Source organism: Filicampus tigris, chromosome 1 (genome assembly GCF_054856515.1).
Source record: "Filicampus tigris isolate MCC_2025a chromosome 1, RoL_Ftig_1.0, whole genome shotgun sequence".
Classification (NCBI taxonomy): Eukaryota; Metazoa; Chordata; class Actinopteri; order Syngnathiformes; family Syngnathidae; genus Filicampus; species Filicampus tigris.
Window position 1 is genome coordinate 21,710,472 of NC_141217.1, and position 23,873 is coordinate 21,734,344.

The following is a 23,873-nucleotide window of genomic DNA, read 5'->3' on the forward strand; positions in this document are numbered from 1 at the left end:
CCGTTTATACTTCATAGAACCTAACACTTGTTTTGGTTGACATTGAATGGGAGGGACTCAAAAGTGCAGCATATTGGTAGGAGCCAGGTAGTGGTACGCACAGTTGACGTGCAGCCAGGGTGGGATTGAACCAGTTTAGTTACTGTTAGCATATTCAAAGACAACGTAGTCTTCAATGGACTAAAGGTGCGTGATTTGGTTAACATCCAATCACAGCTTCCAGTAAGTCGAACACACATTTTTTATTATATAGCCCACACTTGAATGAATTACATGCTTTTGCAATTATCAAAGACAAGTCAGTCTTCACGAAACAATGTACTTTATACCGTATCTTTATGTAAACATCCATCCATTCATTTCTGATATTTACCCTCACCAGACTCAGAGGGTTTGTGTGTCCTGTAATTAGCACTTACTGTTTAGTTTTTCTTCTTTCTGTTGTTGTTGTTGTTGTATGATGACTTTGAACTTAACATGAATACCAGACACTAATGTGAAGCTAAAGAGGCCTTTGTTACTATGAACAATGGAATTGTAGGAGGTAGGACTAGAAATGTTTTCATGACTTTTTCTGATCCCTTTTGAGCATGATTCTTCTTGAGTTTATTGCTTTGTTGTTAAGAATTCCATTTGTTTTATTGTATTGATCATGGAATCTGATGATCCTTTGTTTGGGTAATGGGTTTACATTACAATGAACTGTTGGTTTTCCAACTTCCCTTAACAACAGAAACACACTGTACCAACAAATTGTTGGTATGTTTCTGTAATATCTATATTATCCTCGATTAATACTTTAAACTCAAACCATATCCTAAACTTTGATCCCAAAACACTTTAGTGTTCATAATTTCAAAATGTATCTTTTAACACTACCCATAAAAATAAATGACTTACCGGTAGATGATTTGATTTCTAAAAAGGGCACCAGAAGTGGCATCATGCTGGCGTGTACATAGCCGCGTTGCAAACTTTGAATACTTTCTATTACGGCTTTTTTATGAGCCTTTTAAATACATGTTTTGACTCTGTAATGCATAGATAATCTCATTTTCACAAACACGTTCTCTTTAGTTCAGCAGTTAGTTCCTGTTGAGAAGTAATCGAGTCGATGTGAAAAAAAATATCAGAACAATTCAATTGATCTCCATTGCTATATCTGCTAGATAAATTACTTTGGATTTTTTTTTTGGATAGATTTTAGGGCAGTTGTCCCATTTTGTAATGAATCAAACATGTTGTTTGTCTGTGCTTGTGGACATGGCTTCATACAGAAGCATGGTGATCACATGCATGTCTTTAACCTCTTCCTGGAACAAGAACGGATAAGCCATGCTCCCTGAGTGAGTTGTTAAGGAGTAAAAAGGTGGAAGAAAATCCTCAATGTCATTGCCAGCAGGATTTATGAGAGTGTGCTGATCTTTTGGTGTCATTTGCACTGATTTATTTTTATGTTTCATAAATGTCAGGTGCAAAGTATGGTTATAGAATTGTAGTTCATTTATTTTTCAATAAAAAAGAAAAATCAAAGTACACCTTGCTTCTTCCAGCACCTTATTTGTGTGAAGTAAGGCTTCTCGTCAACATTTGCCGCTCAGCTAATGAGAGAGGCAAGGGGTCAGCCTCTAACTACACAGAGATAATGACCATGACCCGAAACCATGGCAACAGCAGCCGTCCTGCATTGCCCTCCTACCGCACTCACCCACACCCACCTCACCCATTCTCCACTCTTTCATCACATTTCTCTTGACCAAATTCAATTCTGTTTTAAAAAAACAAAGAAAAAAATAGAATAAAACTACAACCCAGAATGCCACTCAGCATTCACTAAACACTTTCTTGAATCTTGAAAAACTTGTAAGTCGGGGCACTCATCAGTCGAAGTACCACTGTAGATACATATATAATCTAATATCTATATTCTTTTCCTATATTATCTTAAATGAATCATGTGACTTAAAAACGAAACAGAGATACATTAAGAGACCACCAGTAAACACCCACGTGTATTGAAATGAAATAACTCCTTTCCCAGTGGGACCTTCACACTTACTCTGCTTCACTACGTCTGCACTTTGCTGCTCTCGAAACTCCCCCCGCCCCCGGAGAGTGCAGTGCATATCAGTGTACTATATGCCTGCTGTGTGTGCATGCGCGTGCAACATCTTTGTCTTGCGCTGGATGCCGCCTGAAGTTCTGACAACGTAATCGCGCCCAGAGTCATTGGATAGAGATGCGACTGAGACTCAGCAGGGGGGAGTGTGTGTGCTTCAGAAGCACGATACGGGCCCTAACGCATATTGACACGCGTGCACGCCCACAGCTTGTAGTGGACCATCAGCCAGCGCCGTGGACAGGGGCTGACCCGTCGGAGTCCAATTAGAGCTGCTGCGACCAGACAGCCAGCCAGCAAGCAAGGCTAGACACTATGGATGAGGATAGACTATGGGAGGGAACACACACGTTTAATAAGGAGGAAGGAAGCTGCTGTTGGCGGAGTTTTAATGAGGGACATGGTCGATTGTAGGGACATCGTGTGGGAGACACACGGTCTTGCCATTAAGAGGGAATAGTGTCATTTACACTCTACTGGAGTTATGTGTGGAAAAGCTTCAAAAAAAAGTTTTACATTAAGACATAATGGTTGACAAAACAATGACCAGAAAGAAATGACTGAAAACAATGTGATATACATGCCAGGCCAGTGGTTACTGTGTGACTTTAAAAGGAACACAACACACGTCACTGCTGGACACTGTGTTTACTAGGGCCGGGACAAAATACTGTATCGCAATGTATCGTGATACTTTTTATGCCGATACCAAGTATTGATACGTTGATGACGTATCGCTCTTGAGAGCCAGCAATTCTCTGGATTTGGACAATTTTAAATTTACCAAAGTCTTTAAACGATTATTAAAAATATGTATCAATTCATTTTATAATAGGTCAAATGTTGGTTAATCAATTCATCCTTGCAAGTCTAATATTAATGTAAACTGACCTTATCTAACTTTCCATATTTTTTATGTAAATGCATGAGTGTTATTGAAAACCTTACACTGAATGTTGAATAATGTTTTGCAGCATTCCAAACTGACTGCACCCCTCATAAAACCTTAAACATATGAAACAAAAATATTTTCATGACATATTGTCATACAAATAAATGCGGACAATAAGAAGAACTGTCACACGTATGAAATGGAACCAACCACTAATATAATGGAAAAACTACTCAACATAACGCACACAGTATAACCCTCTACCTTTTGATTGCAAGTGACAAGCATATGGGAGTGAACCAGTTGGCGGCTCCATAGCTAGCGGCTAGCACAAATAAACTAATGGAGCAGTCTGCATAGTATTTACCAAGTGCAGCATGTCAGTCCACACACACAAATGAACTCTAATTCAACACACCAGTCACATTGATGCTTCAATTGAAAGTTGTTAGTTCACTTTTTTACTTTCTTTCATATACACATTTGATGCATATGTTTTGGATGCTTCAGTCCTGAAGGAGATCTGCACGTTGAGTAACTATCCCTTTTTATCCAGAATAGAACTGCCACTTCTGTCAAATTAAGTACAAAAACTGATGTTCTTTCTCCAGATGCTCCCAGAGAAACCGCTGCAATCGTGCACATGAGCCCTACCGTTTCGCCGCATCTCTGGACCAGTGTGTGAAGATCACGGTGTACCCCGACAGCATCGCAGTGTCTGAGCCTAGCGTACCAGTAAGTTTGCAGACACATACATGCATGCATGCATGCATGCATGCAAACACACGCACACAACAACTTGTCCAAACAACTTGAACATGAATTTGAAAAAAAAGTAGTTCTCATCTACATATCGGCTACCCACGTACAGGAACAGAATCATGTGAAATGACTCCCTTGTCTTGATTGTGTGTGATGCATAAACATGAGACGTGAAGGTTCATAAGAGCTTTGTGTTGGCGTTTCAGCCCGCATACGCTTGCTTGCATGGTGCGGAGCAACCAATATGATTTCCAAGATGTGTTTGTGTGGGAGGCTGTGTGGGTGGTAAAAGTTGCCCAAGTGCAGAGTGCATTTGGGTGCTAATTTGGGTGAAGATGTGCGCATGTGTGAGTTATGTTTTTGCACACACAGCAACGCAGCCAAACGCGACTGAACTGGATGAACATATTATCATTTTATTACAGTACAAAAAACATGTCAAGGAAAAATCGGATTCCCCTGGTTGCTGTCACTGCATTACATTGATACAAAGAGAGGGATGAGTGAGAAGAAAGGAGAGTGTGTAGATACTGTATTGCAGAACCTGTTGGTAATGACAGCCCCATTCATTGACTGCACTTTGGTACAACTTGAGGAGCTGGAATATGAAGTCGGTAGCCCCCTGATGCAAGTGTATGTTGTTCAACACTAATGTTAGCTAATGCTTTTTTTTTGACAGAAGAATATAGTATGTCTATGTATTGCTCTGTGTGCTTGTTTTCTGATAATTATGTTCATGTCTTACTCAATACTTCCCTCAACACACTGGCAAAATTCACAAGATTCCAAAGGGCCAGTTAACTATCTCCATGACAACACCGCCTCTTCACTAGAGCGCTAGAAACAGAGAGGAAACAATCCTATCACCTTTATTACACCTCATGCCAATTAGGCTGCCAGAATCTAAAAAAACCTCCCACTCCACCACCAACAAGGCGGCCGAGGGAACAAAAAAAACAAAAAGGCTTGACAGTCAAGAGACAAGTCTACTTTGTGTAGCAGAAAATTTTGAGTGTTTACCCGAGATACAGACGTGTCCCCCAGCATGAACGCTGAGAGGCTAATTAGCGTAAGAGGTTACTCTGGAAATTCCTTGTTGGACAAAAAACACTGTGATTGTTGTGCCTGGTGTAATCAAGCATCCCCAACATGATGAATGGGAATGGACAATTTAAGGCAATTTTTTTCTATATGTAAACACTATCGAATGCAAGGCTCAAAATAAGTGGTTTCGGCTGGTAGTTTGCGAGTCAACATTTGAAATTTTTACCTCATCCAAACAGAATCAATAGCAAAACTGAGAATTACAAATTTTTGAATTTTTTCCATAATTGAATGACAGAGACGATCCCAAAAAAGCTTTACTGGGATGGACATATGTGGCATAATGTACTTACGTCACCTACGCGTGGAAGGTCGAGGCAAGCTCAGTGCTACTTACGCTGCAAGCTAGCAATGAGATTATACAAAATACATTATACATTATAACAGTATAGGCAGTCCTTGTATTACGACGTATGACGTTTCGACTTTTCGACGCCCGTGCCTCCTCCTCTATTTCGTTCCCAGCACCATAGTGACAACGTTTACATGCAGTCAATATTCGGGTTGAAGTCAAAATTCCGATTTCTGAAATATTCTGAATATCCCGTTTACATGATTGAGCAGACAGAGTTGCTATAACCCACTGTTACGGCGACACACGGCGGCATGACTCAAACGGACGTCATTTCCGCTTGTTACTTTCAACTGTTAATAAAACACTTGATATTCATGTCACTCACCACATGAATGAAGCAGTCGGTTTCCTCCTCGCTCCAAAAGTGTGCTTTTGTGCTGCGTCTCTGAGCTTGTTTACCTCTGCCTGCGTATTTGCAATGGGTTTCGTGCCAAACAATGCACTTCCGCATGCAAGCACTTCCTGTAGGCCTACTACAAAGACCAGCATTTCCTACGGTTGAGCAATGAGCATGCGCAAAGTGTCTCGATCGTGTCTGTTTGCGCGCCGGCATTATCTTTGCCTTTTTTGCCTCTCCTCCTTCTCCATCTACTTCTCAGCATTAATTCTAATTACAGCTTCTTATGCTTTTTGTTTTAATGTATTTTCGTTTTTTTATACAAAGTATTTGACCAATCATGGCTAAGCTTCAGAAAAAAGGTGAGCTGTGATTGGTCGTTACCTGAGTCCTGAGCAACTTCAATATCATTTTCAGTCAACAGAAGTGACAAAATGGATAGCTAAAAGAGATAGCTAAAAACGGGTGGATTTCTCATACTCCACAAAAGGGCCTGCATAGAAGATATTCTGGAAAAATATGTTTGTTTTGACTTTCCCCTTTGAGACAGGACTTCCTATGGTGATTGCTCGTATGGTTTGCTGAACTTGGAAAGAAAAAAAGAGGGCATTGTAAACAAACGTTGCAGAAATCGGTGTCCCAGTACAGTTGCTGTGTTACTGAGCAAAAACTGAAGGATTCATCATTAGGCCTATAACTTGATAATTGTATCACATGGAAACCCCGTGTGCTCGTATTGCAACAGGACTGATGGTAAATGAAGAAACACCCACTATTCTCAGGGGATGGGGACTGAGCCCTGCCATGAGTAGCGAAAACCTGCGAGTCATTAATTGGGATTTGTAAATACTGTACATATATATGCAACAAGATGGTGGCAAAGTAATTGAAACGGAGACTGAAATTTTGTTTTGATTGATCTTGGTCTGTAACAACGCCAGGAATAATCAGCGAAGAATCAACACCGTGCATCTACTGTAGATTGTACACAATCATGAACCAATAAATAAATTACTCTAGTAAGTAGTTATAGTAAGTAGTTATATTATTCAAGACATACAAACCATCAACACATGAGGCTGGTCAATAGTATTAGTTAACGTACTAGCATAAATAACACAAACTGACATTGGCAAATTAGCAAAAACAAAATGTGAACACTAGCACTTAACACAAATGGTGTAAGTCATGAAACACACGTTTTGGCATTTACACCTAAATGTTAAAGAATGCAAGCAAATTAAACATCAACATAGACCACTTGGGCTTTTAGTAGCTTCATCAGCAAGGAAGTAAAGACAAACTTTCCCTTTGAATTTGTTACCGTCGCACGAGTTGCATTCAAGGGCATTCAAGGATGGCCTACAAAACAGGACAGCTTAAATGAAAAATCACCACCAATGAATTAATCCTAACAACAACACAATATAGTACAAAAGTATTTTTTTTATTGCTCTGCCCTGAACAGAAAAACAGCAAAGAGGTGATTTTTTTTTCTCAACGAATAACAGAGGGTGCGAATAGGGGAATTTGCGGGTCCTGAACCATGACTATGTAGGGGTTCACTGTACATGATACATAGATAAATGTTACAACACAGGGGCGGCATGGCTCAGTGGTAAAGTGGGCGTTTCAATCCCCGGCCATTATGACCATATCGAAGTATCCTTGAGCAAGATAACTGAAACCCCCGTTGCTCCTGATGCTGCGTCATCAGTAGGCAGATGAGGTACAGTGTGAAGCACTTTGAGTACCAAAGCTAGAAAAGCACTATACAAGTGCAGCCCATTTACCATTTACATCAATCAAATTCCAGATGATCAACATTGATTCTTAACAGTAAAAAAAAAAAGCAAAAATAGGAAGATCGTCAGCATCATTTTGACCGATACCATATTCTGCTTACGAGGGACGCCACATCATCCGCTGCCGGGACATTGTGCATCTCTTAAAAGGCCGACAGTTAAGCTGCTCGGCTGCCTTGTTGGTCCCAGCAGCCCTGCAGCGTTTAGTTCAGAGGCAGATAAAAACAAAGAGAAACTTCAAACAGCATGGCCCATATATAACTACTAATGGAACAAGACTACGAAATGCCACAGTGATAATTATCCAGGCTGCTGTCTCTTTTGGATGAGAGCGCGATCACACGACACTTGTCTGCAAAATGTATTTATAAATAAGTTTATTCACAGGACGAGCAGCTGAAAACTGCATCGCCTGTGTCACTGCTCTCCGGAGAATGACTTCAAACGGGCGCATCTCCATATGTGCCTCTGTGTAGCTTTTCCCATAAGTAATGCACAACATACAGAAAATTGTTCCATGATAACCTTACCCAAGCCGGATCTCCATTTTATGATGATTTTGGAATGGTTTAACAATTCCACAATTAGATTTTGAATCTTTCCTCCGTGTGCATTCAAAAATGATGTAGCTAAACAACCAAGTGAAAACATGTGTATGAGGCCACGTGTATAACATGTCTCTCCAATGGCTGGAAGAACAGTTCTTGAAACACATATTTCCAGCCTTAAGGATTTGATAATCTACCGGTATTAAAAGTACAGGGTTTTTTTGTTGTTGTTGTCAAATATAAAGTTTCTTATTTCCTCCCTTCCACTTTCAGTTGCTGGTGAAGGTCAGCGATGTTCCGGATCTTTCGGCAGGAATAACCTGCTCTTTCGGCAATCTGACGGAGGTGGAGGGACAAGTGAACGGCAACCAGATACTGTGCGTGTCCCCTGCTGCCAAGGACGTCCCCCTCATCCCTTCTGACCAAGGTACAGTAGATACTATTATCATAGCTATGCGGTATAGTGAACCCCCATTATTTGTGGAGGATAGGGAAATCTGCAAGTAATCAATGTCCATCGACAAAAAGTTTGTAATTGAATATAGATGCAACAAAGTAGCAGTAGAGGTTTTTCTTTTCTTTAGACAAGGTTATGGACTCACTAAAAGAAGCTCCCCAAGAAATCCTTGGCCTCAAAATGCCACAAGATGGTACCCAAATAATATTTTACTCAAATAAAAGAGGATATAGCATATTTTTCAGACTATAAGTCGTTACCAAGTGTAAGTTGCACCAGTCAAAAAATGCATCACGAAGGAGAAGAAAAAAAACATTCTAGACTATGTCACATTTTGGTGGGGGAAATTTATTTTACAAAAACTGAGACCATGAACAATAGAGTTCGGACTCACACGAGAAATCTCCATTCCCTGATGGTGGGTGCATTCGGAAATACGCTCTGAGCACGCACTGCTTCACTCCCACTGGTTGAAAACTCAGAATGTTCAAATACACCATTCGGGTATTCAGAGTGCCCTAAAAAAGGAGCGCTGGAGTCCAGTGCATCAGGGAGTACAGGTGGAAACTGTTCAAGCACGAGCTGCTGATTGGTTTATGACATAGGCTGCTTTGGAAATCATATAAGAGTTCAGTGTTGTGCTCAGTCTGGCTATATATATCCCACCATGGGCCAACAAGACTGCAGCATAACTCGAACTGCATGACATCGTAGTGAAACACGCGACTGCACAAGCAGACAGCATGTTTGTTGTAGCGTGAGATTTTAACACGGAACTGTTCTCTGAAAGTGCGTCTATACATACATAGCATATTATACAGTATTTTACAGACAATCACAAATTATCTGTGAATAGCATTCCAACAACAAAAAAATGTGAATAGGTACATTTATGAACCTGGGACCACCATTACCCAAACTGAACGTAACGGAAATTGCTGCTAGAACTGTAGGACATACAAATACAAACCAAACATTTCTTTATTCACCATAATCATTCCTAATGATGAAACTTCAAGACAAAACAGAGCATGCAAGGTCATTAAGATTCTGTGTGGGACGGTGGACCCCAGTAGTTTTTTGCAGTTGCAAACAACACTGCCTTCGGACATTCCCCGGTTTTCTTTTTCAATCACTGAAGCACCGTTGATTCAGCATCATCGTTAGACCGGTCACACTGATCTTGCTATCGGCCGAGTGGCTGAGAGGTGTGCCTGACAAGAGGACCAGCCGCGTTAGTACCTGATGGAGGACAAGATTGGTACCCCCCGGCCTGTGGCTGATGGTACGGCTGAGCACATTAGAGCCCTGCGGTTGTTTGCGGACGCAGAGGTTCTAACATGTTGGCTTGGGGATGACAGGGAAGTTAATGTGGTGGATTAGCACTCTGGCACTGAGAGACCATCTCCTCCTGAGAAATATATTACCTAGACAAAGAAAGCACACTTTATTAGGCAAGTAACCATATTTGGTAAGTTGAGTGCGATGGCCTCTCCATTTGATGCAGAAAAGGAAGTAACAACAAAAATAGTAAGAATTGTAAAATAAATATAATGATGACAGTCTTGCATATATGTATATCCAATGACTTGTTTGTCAAAGCAGTCGCTGATCTTGCTGCAGTCCAAAATAGAAGAATTTACATTTTATCACCACCAAAGCAGAAACCTTAGGGATGAATTAAAGGAATGAATTAAAACAGATCTTGGACATACTTCAACACCTGATCTTCCCAGAGAAGTGGAAGCTGTTGAACCTGCGAGGCGATGTCATGTATACGACCCTAGCTTCATCATCTTTTCCTGGTTCTGCCTGTTTTAGTTTGACTTGCCCACACTTCCATTGCTCTTCTGTAAAGTGAGTAAGAGAGCTGTGTGGATTAAGAGAAGATTGTGGGGTGCGAATGACATTTACCTGAGGGAGAGCATTCGTTTCTGGGCCCAGATGCTTCATTCCCTGTGGGAGTTCAGGGCAAACAGAGCTGTCATTTACTCGCAGGATAGAAGATTACCACCCTCACTGCCCAGCCTCCTCAAAACACACAGTGATTCTCACATACACTGCACATCATCTATTATTCAGCATGTTTGGTTTCATTACCCTGTAGCCATCTCGTCTCACCAAAAACACATGCTTTGGGTCCAGCAACAGCTGTTGCAATTCGTAATGATACCGAGGTAGCCAATAAAAACAAAAAAAGATTCTACATCCAGTGATGCATGCTCATAGAAATTATTTGAAGGAATAATCAAAAATGACATTTTCACTTTTGACCTGGCTTTGTTTGTGTTCCACAGTAGTCATGTTTCATGTTTCAGACAGGTTTTGGAGATGTCATGATCATGAATGCATTTGAATGTAGAATATGTTGACGTTCCATGCAGGTTCTGATGTGTGATGCAAATTACCACAGAAAGGACCATTAAAATTTAGAATATGAACCATTTTCTAGAGATATACAAAAATACTGATGTAAATTTTTAACGCTAGCAATTGAGATGGATAGATTAGTGTAGTTTGAATTGTTAATGTAATTGGCAAGTATTGTGTACCGCAATTTTTGTACCATAGTGGAAAGTATTCCACTTATATTTTTGAAAAAAAATAATTAAAAACTTGTCCGCCCGTCGCAAAAAAAAAAACAAAAAAAATTACGGCCATTTTTCACACTTTAATAGGTGTTTACCAGTACCGTATTTTCCGGACTCGGTCCAGTCGCACCAGCCATAAAATGCATAATAAAGAAGAAAAAAACACATATAAGTTGCACTGGAGTATAAGTCGCATTTTGGGAGGAAATGTATTTGATAAAATCCAACACCAAGAACAGACATGTCATTTAAAATTTAAATGATCAACAATTTAAAATAAAAATAGAATCGAGGCAACAACAGGCTGAACGGTATACTTACGTTACATTAAAAAACGCCCCCCACCACCACCCCCTCTCGGAAGCCAAGTTGTCTCTGTCGCGAAACGCAAATAAATATGTCCATATAAATCAAAGTAATAAAATTGTGCGCGTCATTTCCACCGAGCTACGATGGTAACATCCACACATTTAGCATTACAAGAAGTTTCGGCAAGATAACTTTAAGATCACCAAACGGTCGTAGATCGATTAAATAGGTGTTTTATTTATCGCCGACCATGTAGAATGTTTCCAAGGTTTGTATTCAGTCGTAATTCTGTCTCTGATCGTTTCGTCCGCTCTCGGCTCCGTGCCTGTGTGTGTGGCTGGCTGATGATGCAAGACCACGGCCAGACTTAAAGCAACAGTACCTTATTTTGTAGAGATGGATTGATAGACAGTCAAATTGTCTTTTTATCATACTATTTTAATTACTTATTTAACAAAATATTAGATTTTAACCATTTAATTTATTCATGCAATTTAATAGCTTTTAGGATTTATCTTTATGTTTCTTTATGTGGGTTAAAATAATATATGAAATGATATACAGGTAATAATGTGTTAATAATTTCACACATAAGTCACTGCAGAGTATAAGTCGGCCAAACTATGAAAAAAAACGTGATTTATAGTCCGGAAAATATGGTACCTACAGGTTGTGAAAAACGGTCTACTTTAATTCCTAATGTCTAATGTTACAAATGTAGATAATATAAAATTGATATAATAGGTAGTCTGGCATTTTTGTGGACATTTCATGTCGTGTTTCCAGTGTGGTCACAGCGCTACAGCTAAATAAGAGCTTAGTTGCCTTATAACTCCTTATTACTTACTTCACTGATGTTCTTCTCAACACTGGTTTCATGACATACAGTAAGTAGCTGTTCTGTGGTCTTATCCTGCAGTTATTCCTTATGATCGTTCATCAGTCAGCCACATTAGCCCGCAAGCATTGGCCACAAGACGTTCACGGCACTTTTTATGAGCACAAAGTTGTGTTAGAATTTACTTGAGCTTTTCATAACGTCACTAAGTCTAATTCTTTTTTACAGCCATTAGATAGTATCACTGCACTGTCTTTTATTACGAACCTACATTTTTAGTGAATGCCACTGGTCCAGCATATCTGTAGGCAAGGCAGATTTATTCATATAGAGCATTTCATACACAAGGTAACTCAATGTCCTTCACACACAAGGACAACATTCAAACATAGATACAAAAAAAGAGTTAAAGACATTGAAAAGCAAAGTAAAGTAATAAAAATGTACCTACTAAAATTACTAGAAGAGCATACAGCGCAACAACAAGATTTTGGAAATCATGATTTTGAAAATGTTTTGCAAGAAATTAATCATAGGTGTGTAAAAAAGAGACCTGGATTTAAAAGCATTTACACGTTATAGGTATGTTTTGAATCTTTATTCTTTGATAATCACTCTGATAAGAAAGGATACCAGCAAATTGGGGGACTGTATTATACACAAGTACAGAGAAAGAAATGCATTTTAAGGGTGATTTGGGGGGGTTGTATTATATAAGGGGGGCGTATTATTCATGGGAAATTACGGTACTAGTGTGTATACTACACTCTAATGTACTACAAAGAAAAAAGGTGTTGCAATAAAACATTGTCGTGTTAACTTTTCCATGACACCAGCATGCGAAATTAAATAGAAAAGCTCCTTGAGGAGAGGAGTTTGTGCGGACAGCAACTCTGCACCGGATGTTCGGAGGCAAGCGTGTCTACACGCTTGTGTGAAATGAGAGCCTGATTCCCAACAGGTGCCACGGAGAGAACAGCACATTGTGGGTCACACAAGCCTCCTACACACTGAATGTCATCTGAAATTCAGGCTGCTCTGCACAAACAAGTGTACACATCTCAGTCATACGCACACACGCACTCTGTATTTATGGAGTCTGTATTTCCATGTGGCTAGATGAGATAGATGAGAGGCTGTTTTACTGCGAACAGACACTACACCAGAACGCTGCTTGGATGAATAAAAGAACACAAAATTGTAGAATATTTTTACAATTTCTGGAAGTATAATGGGTGTTCCAAAAATAAGTTAGGGTTTTGTGTCATAATTTAAAGAGATGTGTAAAAACAAACAAAGTTTGATGCAAAGCAGAAGTTTAAAACGTTTTTTAAATGAAGAATTATATTTTGTTTTCTGCGATTGGCTGGCAATTGGTTCAGGGTGTCCCCCGCCTACTGCCCGATGACAGCTGGGATAGGCTCCAGCACGCCCGGGACCCTTGTGAGGACAAGCGGTATAGGTAATGGATGGATGGATATTTTGTTTTTTTAGAACATGCTCGAGCACAGTCAAACAAAGTGTGCGGTGTGCATTTCCATGAGGGAGAAAAAACAGCAATCTGAAATCGTATTTATCAATGACCCCCAAAAATTTAAGAGGAAAGCAAAAAGGAAAGCACATATTGAACATTTGTGAAGCTTTGTGAAATCAGTGATAAAATCCACACCTGTTTGAATACGTTGTTGGAATTTTGATAAAGGAATTTTAATTTTCAACGTGACACTTTTGTCATTTCATTTTCCGAGAACATGTACAGTGTTGGATGTGATGTCATTTCTTTTGGAACACCCTGTGAATCATAAAAAAGTGGCTGACAGACTGGTTTACAAGCCATATTTCATTCTTCTGTGAAGTATCCAATTGCTCTATTTTAACGCAGAACACTGGATGGATCCTGATGAAGGAGGGATAACATCAGAAGTAGCAATTTCCGTTAACGCTGACAGACGATTTCACAAGACAAAAATGTCTACTAAAGAAATCAATTGACATCTTGAATGCTGGTTTAAATGCCAAAATGGTAGCATAGCAATTCACAGATACAAAGAATATTCCCCGAAGGGACTGTGAGACGTGTATTACAGACATGAGTGCAATTTGAATGAATGCCTATTTCTTAGTGGGTAATTTAATAATGCAATACCATGACATCATTGCTTTTTTAAAGTTCTCACCTCTGATCTTTTGATTTAATAAAAAACAATGTTATGCAAGAGGAAACCATGCTCAGTAGTATGAATGTATATTTCTGATATTTCTGAGTGCAACATGCTTGACTGTTACTGATTGAAATTTTACACTAAACTGTCTTCACCGTCTTCTTGTGTCTCTTCTCCCTCAGATTGGTCGGGTGTTGAGCTAAGACTCAATTCAAAGGAGACGGGTCAGATGCTCATTAGCACGGAGGTCAAGTTTTACAACTGCAGTGTGCACCAACTGTGAGTAACTCTCTCATGTTCACACTTGCTGCCCAGAACCATATTGGGTCAATGCTAGCAATTTGTACCTTAACCATAAAAGCCTCCCAATGAGGGTATGTTTTCTTATCACATTATATTTTTGTGGGACCCCCTTGCTGAAAGATTAGTTTTCATGTCAGGATTTTTGTTATATTTCCATAGCGTTAAAGAAATCAAATTATTAGTTTAGTCAAAGTGAAAAAATGACTAATCATTTCACCTCACACTCAGGAGATCCATCTTCAAATCTCTATTGGAGCAACTCTTGGGGGGGGGTCTGAATGGTTGAATGGTCTCCCCACGCTTTCTTGGATTCTCCAGGTTGTCCCATATCCCAAAAAGAGGATAGTTAGTTATAATTGGAGACTGAAAATTGCCCATAGGTCTGACTATGAGTATAGCTGCTCATAGCTTATTCTATTTCTATTCATCTGTTTTTTTGCATGAGAATGACGGAGACTTACTTATCTAGATGTGTGATGTGTAAATCATGTTAAAATCATTTTACTTAAACCAATCCAACACAGAAGGCACTTTCCATGTGGAACCTGCATCATGAATACAAATTTGAAACGTTCTCTCAAACTTTGACCAACACCTAATTTATCCTTTTTGCTCTCTCTCACTCTCTCTCTCTCTCTCTCTCTCTCTCTCTCTCTCCCTCTCTCTCTGTATCCCTCCCTCCCTCTGTCTCACTCATTCTCTTGGTCTCTCTCTCTATCTCTCTCCCCTATCTCTCTCCTCTCTCTGTCTCCCTCTCGCTCACCCTCTCCCGCTACCCCCCTCTCTCTCGCATACTCTCTCTCCCGCCCCATATCTCCCTCTCTTTGTCTCTCCATCTCTCTCTCTCCCCATATTTCCCTCTCTCTCTCTCTCTCTCCATATTTCCCTCTCTTTTTCTCTCTCTCCCGTATCCCTATCCTTCTTTCTGTCTCCCTCTCTTTCTCACCCTCTCCCTTCCACTAGCTCTCACTGTCTTTCTCAGCCTCTCTGACTTCCTCTCTCTTGTCCTCTCTTTCTCCTCCACTCTCTCTCTCTGTCTCTCCACTATCTTTCTCTCCTTCTCTCTCTCTGTCTCCCTCTCTCTCTTACCCTCTCCCTTCCACGAGCTCTCACTCTCTTTCCCTCTCTTTTCTCCTCTTTGTGTAGCTCTCTCTCTCTATCTCTCTCTCTCCTCTTTCTCCCATCACTCCTCTCTATTCCTGCCTCTCTGCCTCTCTCTCCTCCCTACCGCTCCATCTCTCTCTGTCTCTCTCTCTCTCTCTTATTCTCACTCGTAGTAAGTACGTAAGTAAGTACAATTTATTTTCGAAAATCGAGCAACCTCAATTCAGTTTTAGTCCTTTTAGTCCTTCTTATGTACTGTTTGGGGACGGTATTTTCAGACGCCCCAAATTTGTTATTCAAGCACCCTACTAGGCACTGGCTTATAATAGAGCGAAGCAACAAGTGACCATGGAAAAAGGGAAATGTAGAATAATAATCTTTAGCCTATTTCTAGGTATATTCCTCCAATGAATAAAATGTGGCATGTGTTAACCATGCAATTAATAACCTTTATAGTATTGACAAGATCAATTTGATTTTAAAAAAGTATCAGACAGTTCGACAGAATACTCAGGTTTTCCCAGTTAACCTGAGAGTGGGTGCCAACATTTGATTTACATATAAAGAATAACAACACCAACAAGGCACTAGCTTCTAACATATACTGTAGGAAAATGATCACTATCTAGCATTGTTGTTTAACCTTCCTTGGTGTATGACTATATGTGCGCTACTTAGGGCCATTCTAGTTTGGAATGAAATTTGGAGAAATCTGAGTAGCACATTTGCAATGGCTGGCTTCACTTGACTGTGGCAGTTTGTGCTGTGTTGAGTGAGCTCCAAAGCACTTGCTGACTTGGAAGCATCACTAAATTGAGAACGGGAGATTAGGAGGTTTCACAGTGGTCGTGCTAACAGATGCGCACGAATCCAAAAGCACTTTACCCCCTCGACATGAACAAAACAAATTGTTGGAGCCACTGTCTCTCCTGCTAAATCAAAGGCAGGCTGTGTTGTTGTGTTGTTCGCAAAGAACACACAGAGACTCAGAGCTCACCCTATAGCTCCATATATCTTTCGACTCTATGAAAACCTTGTCTGAGCGATACAGAAAAAGCAATTACCAGCCTTCACATCAGCTCTCTTCATCAGCAATGACACAAACTTGCACACACTTAGACACACACATAACGAGAAAAGGGCACGCGCCGCCTCGCACACCATCGAATGCCAGCTTGTGCTCTCGCACATTGTGCACTCTCTGCTAGCCTGAGGGGGAGTCGGCCTTATTCTTTTGCATCCGTGGGCTCAGTCAGAGATCCCTCCCATGCTTTTTGCACCCATGAATATTTCACTTTGAGCGCCAGGAGGAAAGCTAACAGCAGGAGCGTAGCTGTAACAACACTATTATCAACTGTGCCTGAATGCACAGTGTAGTAAATGTCATTGCAATTGATTAAAAAACATTGCCGTGTCATTAAAACACGTGTCATGTCTTACACTCTATGCATGATCCATGTTTCAGATAGTATCATATTACGGTGCGACCTCAAAGCTAAATGTCCCCGAGGTTTTACAATTTGGAATTTGACCAAAAGTCTCTGAACTTTCAAATTGAGATTTTTCTTTTGCTTTTTGAGAGCTTTCGTGCAACATTTATTCCTAAAAGAAGGAGCAGCCTCAACAGGGGAATATACATGTTTGGTAAAAAGGACAAAGAAGTGAGACTCCAGTATAATCATTGTTACACTATTATAATCAAATAGTGATTGTCTTATTCTCATACTTACCTGTATAAAAAAATACATCCTTGTCATTATGGTTAGGACAGGGTGTTTTATTGTTTTCGGGATATTTATAATGGTGACAGTTAATTTAATCTCCATTATTATATTTTAGGAAATTTGTGTGGAAATCCAAACAAATTGGAGGTCAACCTATGTACAGAAACAGACTATGTTTAACCTTAACCTAATTCCACTGTAATCCCTTTTCGCTGTGTGTTGTAAAAAAAAGAGATCATTAAATTGCAATTAGTACACTTTATATTAAATGAAGCCAGCATAGATGAGAGGCTCCACAATTTCAAGGCTTTTACGATATAAATAGTCAGAAAGATTAACTGGGATCAACACAAACAGGCTCTGCCTGCTGCATGATAAGTACATTTTTGCTGATAACTTGGGCACTTGCATTAAATGCAGCCCGGCAGGTATTAGGCAGAGATACAGTACATGCTGGAAGGCTAGGAACAAGACGAGCAATAAATGCACTGAATTTAAATCTAGCAAGAATATACTGTTTAACTGCTCAAACTTTTCCAGTCTATTCGTTATTTGTGGGTTGTTTTCCCACCTCGTTCAAGTTGTTAGTGCTGAGTGCTGACTCTATAGACTGTCCAATAGACTGTTCAATGTTTGCATGAAGTGTGAAAGGCGCAATCAGAGCTTAAAGGTCTTAAGGAGAAACGGAAGCTATTGTGGACTGAACATGTCTAGTGAGTGATAAGTGACATTTTGGCACTCACTTAACTCTGGTCTCACAGCCTTTGTTCAGCCTTGACTCCATAGTATGTGTCAGACAACATTCAGACACACACACAGAATATGAACACCAACTGTATGTATTGCTCGTTGACAATCACACACGCAACAGCTGGTAATTACCCACGATGCTGTGCTAATGGTAATTGCAGGATCAAACTGTGCCAGTGTCTTATTTGTCCTCATTACTCTACGTCGCCCCACTGTGTCGTCCACCTTCTTTTACCATGACAGATGCTTTTTTAACGGGCTAAATACGCACACATCCACACAGACCAAATTGTACATTTTTGAATGTACAGCAGCATAAAAATGCATGCTGTGAACTTGGCCCTGAGGCTATCAGGTCCGGAGCCAACCACAAGGACACAACAGCAGGTGTTCACTTGGGATCAGAACTCATTTCCTCTGTAGAGTGTCAGCCAACTTGGACAAAGCTTCCGCCCCCCTCCTTTTGACTCTTCCACTCTCACTCTGCATGTGTGTGCGCGTGTCCCCATGCAGGTGTCTGTCATGTGTGAACAGCGCCTTCCGCTGCCACTGGTGCAAGTACCGCAACTTATGCACCCACGACCCCTCCAGCTGTTCTTTCCAGGAGGGAAGGGTCAACGCTTCTGAGGTTGGTGAGAAGCACACACCACACACACAGTCACATACACTGAACAGCCATAACTTATTTTCCATGCACAATATTAGACACAGTTTCCATTATGATGCAGTACAGCTGTACACCACTGCAAACTACAACACCAATGATAAACTTAAAATTAACGTGTTTTTGTTTTGCTTTTTCTTTGGACATCATTTCAGTGTGCATGTGGTCATAATGTTGTGGTTGGTCAGTACACAGTGTATTTAAAAACAAGTAACCACAAAAATCTCAATTTGTTCAGGTATGATTTACCCTATAAGAAATAATGAAAATACAAATGATTTGTTCCAGGATGTCACCATCAATAAACCTTTCTTAAATGTACAGGCAATGCTTTAAGTAACAGAAGTGTGTTTAAAAATGTTGAAAGATGTTGATCTACAAAGATAAGATGTTATGGTACAATTATAGCCCAGGATTTGGCTATGGGACCTTAGAAGTCAAGCTTTCAAGATCGACCCTCAAAATGTTTCTCAAAATGAAGGTTTTTAATTTCTTGAATAGTTACCAAGACGTACCTCATAGCTTCCGAGGCCCTACTGATGTCACTCTACATCTACATCACACTACATCTCTCATCAGTCACTTCATTGTGGGACTAATAAAGGCTTATTATATTGTGTTATTTTATTCTTAAAATACATTGTTAATACGAGTAAATACAGTATGTACTGTGCTGTAGGGTCATTAAAAAACACATTAGTTGCAATGACATTAGTTGGAGCTGTCTGGACTATGAAGTGTCAGCATTAAGTGCCACAAATGTATCTCGTTAGTCTGCCATTGTTCTTACTTTGGACCAGGACACTTCAATCCATTTACCGTCCATTACTCAGCATGATGCCAACCCACTCTATACACAGTTGTACCCTGCGTGATTATTTACAAGACTAGTTGGCACCAATGTTCTTTTGTGTCCGTCCTGCAGGACTGTCCACAGCTGGTGCGCTCCGAGGAGATTCTGATCCCGGCGGGGGAGGTGAAGCCCATCACCCTCAAAGCCAAGAACCTGCCACAGCCGCAGTCTGGCCAGCGGGGCTACGAGTGCGTCCTTCACATCCAGGGGGTCAGCCACCGCGTCACCGCCCTCCGATTCAACAGCTCCAGTGTGCAGTGCCAGAACAGCTCGGTAGGCTGGCGTTCCCATTGTTGTCCTCTTCTTCTTTCTGTGAATTCATTGATGCCTGCCGTTGTGTCGCCATTCTGTTATGTCAGGCTATTTCTGGAAACACAAGTCAATTCAGAATGGACTGTATCTTTCCAAACTGTACATTGGCAAGCTCAAATCAACTGGCTAAGTTCATTGAAGAGCATAGATCTCCAGAAAACCAAATTCGGTGTGTGTTATAGTATAATCTTGTAATTCAGAATGGAAACACTGTAGCTTCCCTACAGTCAAGCACACACTGACCTCTGCATTATATTCCCCCTGGGGAGCCAATCCATGGACATACACATTTTATGCCCCACCTTTCCCATTTATACACAAACACATACACACGCAGACTCGCCCAAACACACACTTGAAATGAAAGTCAAACTGGAAATAAGACCATAACAGGCACTTCAGGACAGCATCTTTCAAGGCCAGAGGGGGATTCGAGTGTCTGCCCAGCTGTCCTATTTCTTTCGCTTTCCCACTTTGGCAACTCTCTGACGATGAGATGATGTAACTTCGGGGTAACAATGGAATGACATACTTGTGCCAGTGCATCTGCAACTTTTTCTTTTTTAGCTACCTCACATTGAAATCATGCACTTCTTTTGCACTCTCCTTATTTCCAGTACTTGTACGAGGGGATGAAAATCAGTGAGCTGCCCGTGGATTTTTCTGTGGTGTGGAACGGCAACTTCATTATTGACAACCCAGAGAACATTCAGGGTGAGTTCAGTCAGTCAGGGCACATGGTGCCTTGATCAAGCATGCTACATTTCCCTGCCCCAGCACTATTGGAGAATGTGGACTTGGGTATGTATGTTTCCGTTTAGGCTTTACACAATCAGGATTTTTCAGAAACGATACCTGATCACTGATAAGAGCACATGATGGAGCAATACATCTATGTAAATCATTTGTTTAACTTCAGTATACAGTATTTCAAAATGTCTATTTATTTAAAAGGGACATTGTATATTAAAGTGGAAGTCAACCCAAACATACGTTTTTTTCCAGAATATGTTCTACGCAGGCCCACTATGTGAAGTACGGAATTCTGATTAATATTGCGTTTGTGGAATATAAGTCAAGCAGCAAAATGCACTCATTTTTAGCCATCTCAGGGGTGGCCATTTTGTCACTTCTGTCAACTGAAGATGACGTTGAAGTTGCTCAGGTCTCAGATTATGACCAATCACGGCTCACCTGTTTTCTGAAGCTGAGCCACGATTGGTCGTTTTCTGAACCCTGAGCAACTTCGATGTCATCTTCAGTCGACAGAAGTGACAAAATGGCCGCCCCCTGAGCTAGCTAAAAATGGGTGGATTTCTCATATTCCACAAACGCAACCAGAAAGACTAGTGGGCCTGCATATAACATATTCTAGAAAAAAATATGTTTGGGTTGACTTCCACTTTAATTTGATTTTATTTAATTTAACTTTAATTTTGGCAAAAGTGCAATTTTATGAATAGTTACTTTCCCCCAAAATTATCATGACTGACGTATCATTATGTTATGACATTTTCACTTCAAATTATTACAGCTTTTACTCAACTAACTTTTTTTGAAATAACATTTTGACTTTATATTTTTTTGATTTTGCAAACAATACCATCTTATTTTTGTAGTTCACAACAGTTTTTTTTTCTTAATACTTGGGCGCTTCTCTGACATCTTTTGTCTAATCAGAATCTTTTGTATAAGAGAAACCCTCAAAATAAGCCATGAAGTCAGGATGCAGTGTCGTACCATAAAGTCAAATGACTCAAGTAAACAGGCTTGATGAGTGTCCTTCTGTGTTGAGTGTGTGCTAGCCGGTGATGGGAAGGAGGGCTAACCATGCATCAGCATGTCACTGTAAAATCGGCTTAATGTGCGTGCGCCCTAAATGTCACCAAACATGGCAACCCAATCGTAACATTGTCCAGGTTTCACCAAGAGCGTGTGTGTTTACATTTGTGTCTCCCTTTTTCTGTACTTCCCAGTGCACTTGTACAAGTGTGCAGCCCAGAGGGACAGCTGCGGCGTGTGTCTGAAGGCCAACAGAAAGTTCCAGTGCGGCTGGTGCAGCAGCGAGGGGAAGTGCACCCTGCGTCGACACTGCCCTCCCATCAACCCTTACACCACCCGCTGGCTGAACCTGTCCAGCAAAAACGTCAAGTGCACTAACCCACGCATCACTGAGGTCAGTACATTGCACGTTTTAATGCCAAACTCCAACGCAGCTTTCCTCATCTACTGTACTGTTGACACATATTGGATATCACTATATTTAAACTTAGTGGAAGTTGGTCAATGTTGGTAGATGGAAACGCTAAAAGAAAACCGTGTAAAATGATAGGCGGAACGGCCTAGAGGCGATTACTATTTGGTCCGATCAAATAAAAAGGCGGATAGACGGACAGCGGAAGAATAGGCGGAAGGCGATAAACGGACTGGTAATTTTTTGTAAAATGCCCAGCTCTGCATAAATGTATGATAAAGTGTTTGAATTTACTACACACATGGAACAAAAAGCTCTTTGCCAAAATATTGCCTGTGTATTTGATGACAAGTAAGACAGAATCAGTGACAGCTCAGATTCAGAAAACAGGTCAGCCGTGATTGGTCGTTGTGAGCAGTCGTGATGTCGTTTTCAGTCTACAGAAGACAAAATGGCTGCCCCCAGAGATGGCTAAAAACGAGTGTATTTTGCTGCTTAATTTATATTCTACAAACGCAAAATTAATCAGAATGCCGTGTTTCAACTAGTGGTCCTGCTGGGAACATATTCTTGAAAAAAAGATGTTTGCGTTGACCTCCGCTTTAAGACGGGTGCAGCTCGCGCCCATAGATTTGAATGTGCTTTGTCATCTCTCAAGGTTACCCCAACCCTTTGAAAGTAACAGTCGTCAGTAAATTGAGTCATACAATAAAAATTCAAACAACCTTTCATTACATAACCTATTTTACCTACTTGTGAATAGCATTACGTTTTCATTTTCTTCTTCTTCTGTATTTAGGATAAAAACATGTTCTAAAAAAGATGAGTGAAACAATAAACCCTCACCCGTTTGTGAATCACCGTTCTGTTTCTGTTGAACTTTAACTATATTTTATAGAAAACACCTTTTTGTGCCTATCAGTTAGGGCAAATCATTCATATCTGCAGTTAACATTTTTAGGCGGGCGTCTACTATTTGTGAATTATTTCTATTTGTGGTGGGTCTTGGTCCCTTACCCAAGCAATTAGTGAGGGTTGACTGTAAATGCTTACCAGCAGCCGACTTTAATTGCTTTATCACTTCATTGATGTGCGATAATGATTTCAAGCACGCAACGACTTGACATACAATTGAGATGCTACAAGGTCATCATGACCTTGAACCTTTTTTATTATCCCCACAAGTGCATCATTAGGCAAGTGGGTTACTGTCACTGAGGAATCAGGAGGTCCTCCCCTTTAATTATGCTTGGGATCACAAAAGTGCATTGTGGATTAACACGGCCCCCTATCCCCATATAGGTTCATTTTGCAGTCTTCTATCATGTACCCCAGCCAATTAAGATGATGTAACTGACATGGTTAATTAATTTTCTGTATTTACAGTAAATTAGACAAAAAGAGAACAAGAACAAAGGCCATCGAGCATGTGTTTATGCCTAACAGTTACAGTACTGAATCCTAATTAAAATAGTAATAATAATAATCAGGGCTTGTATGGAGAAAAGTATGTAGTAAAGATACCGATTGTTTCCGAGTGAACAGCTAACGCAATTGGATTGATAGCCATGTATCAAATGTATGATGAGATACTTTAAGCAAAGAACAGCAATTGTAATTGAAGAAACTATGTGTATCTCTGTATATCTGTAATCCAGTTTTAGGTTACTCCCGATTTCAGATCTAAACA

The 23,873-nt window shown here is 40.3% G+C and overlaps 1 protein-coding gene across 1 annotated transcript in view; it reads left to right on the plus strand.

Annotated features, from left to right (window-relative positions):
- The window catches only part of plxna2 (plexin A2), a 201,097-nt gene that overhangs the window by 125,988 nt on the left and 51,236 nt on the right, over nt 1–23,873 (plus strand). The window contains exons 6-12 of the mRNA XM_086026386.1: nt 3,623–3,746; nt 8,196–8,349; nt 14,462–14,558; nt 18,674–18,788; nt 19,750–19,950; nt 20,607–20,703; nt 21,966–22,165. Coding sequence (XP_085882512.1) covers nt 3,623–3,746; nt 8,196–8,349; nt 14,462–14,558; nt 18,674–18,788; nt 19,750–19,950; nt 20,607–20,703; nt 21,966–22,165 — 988 coding nt within the window. The remainder of the gene's footprint in view (nt 1–3,622; nt 3,747–8,195; nt 8,350–14,461; nt 14,559–18,673; nt 18,789–19,749; nt 19,951–20,606; nt 20,704–21,965; nt 22,166–23,873) is intronic.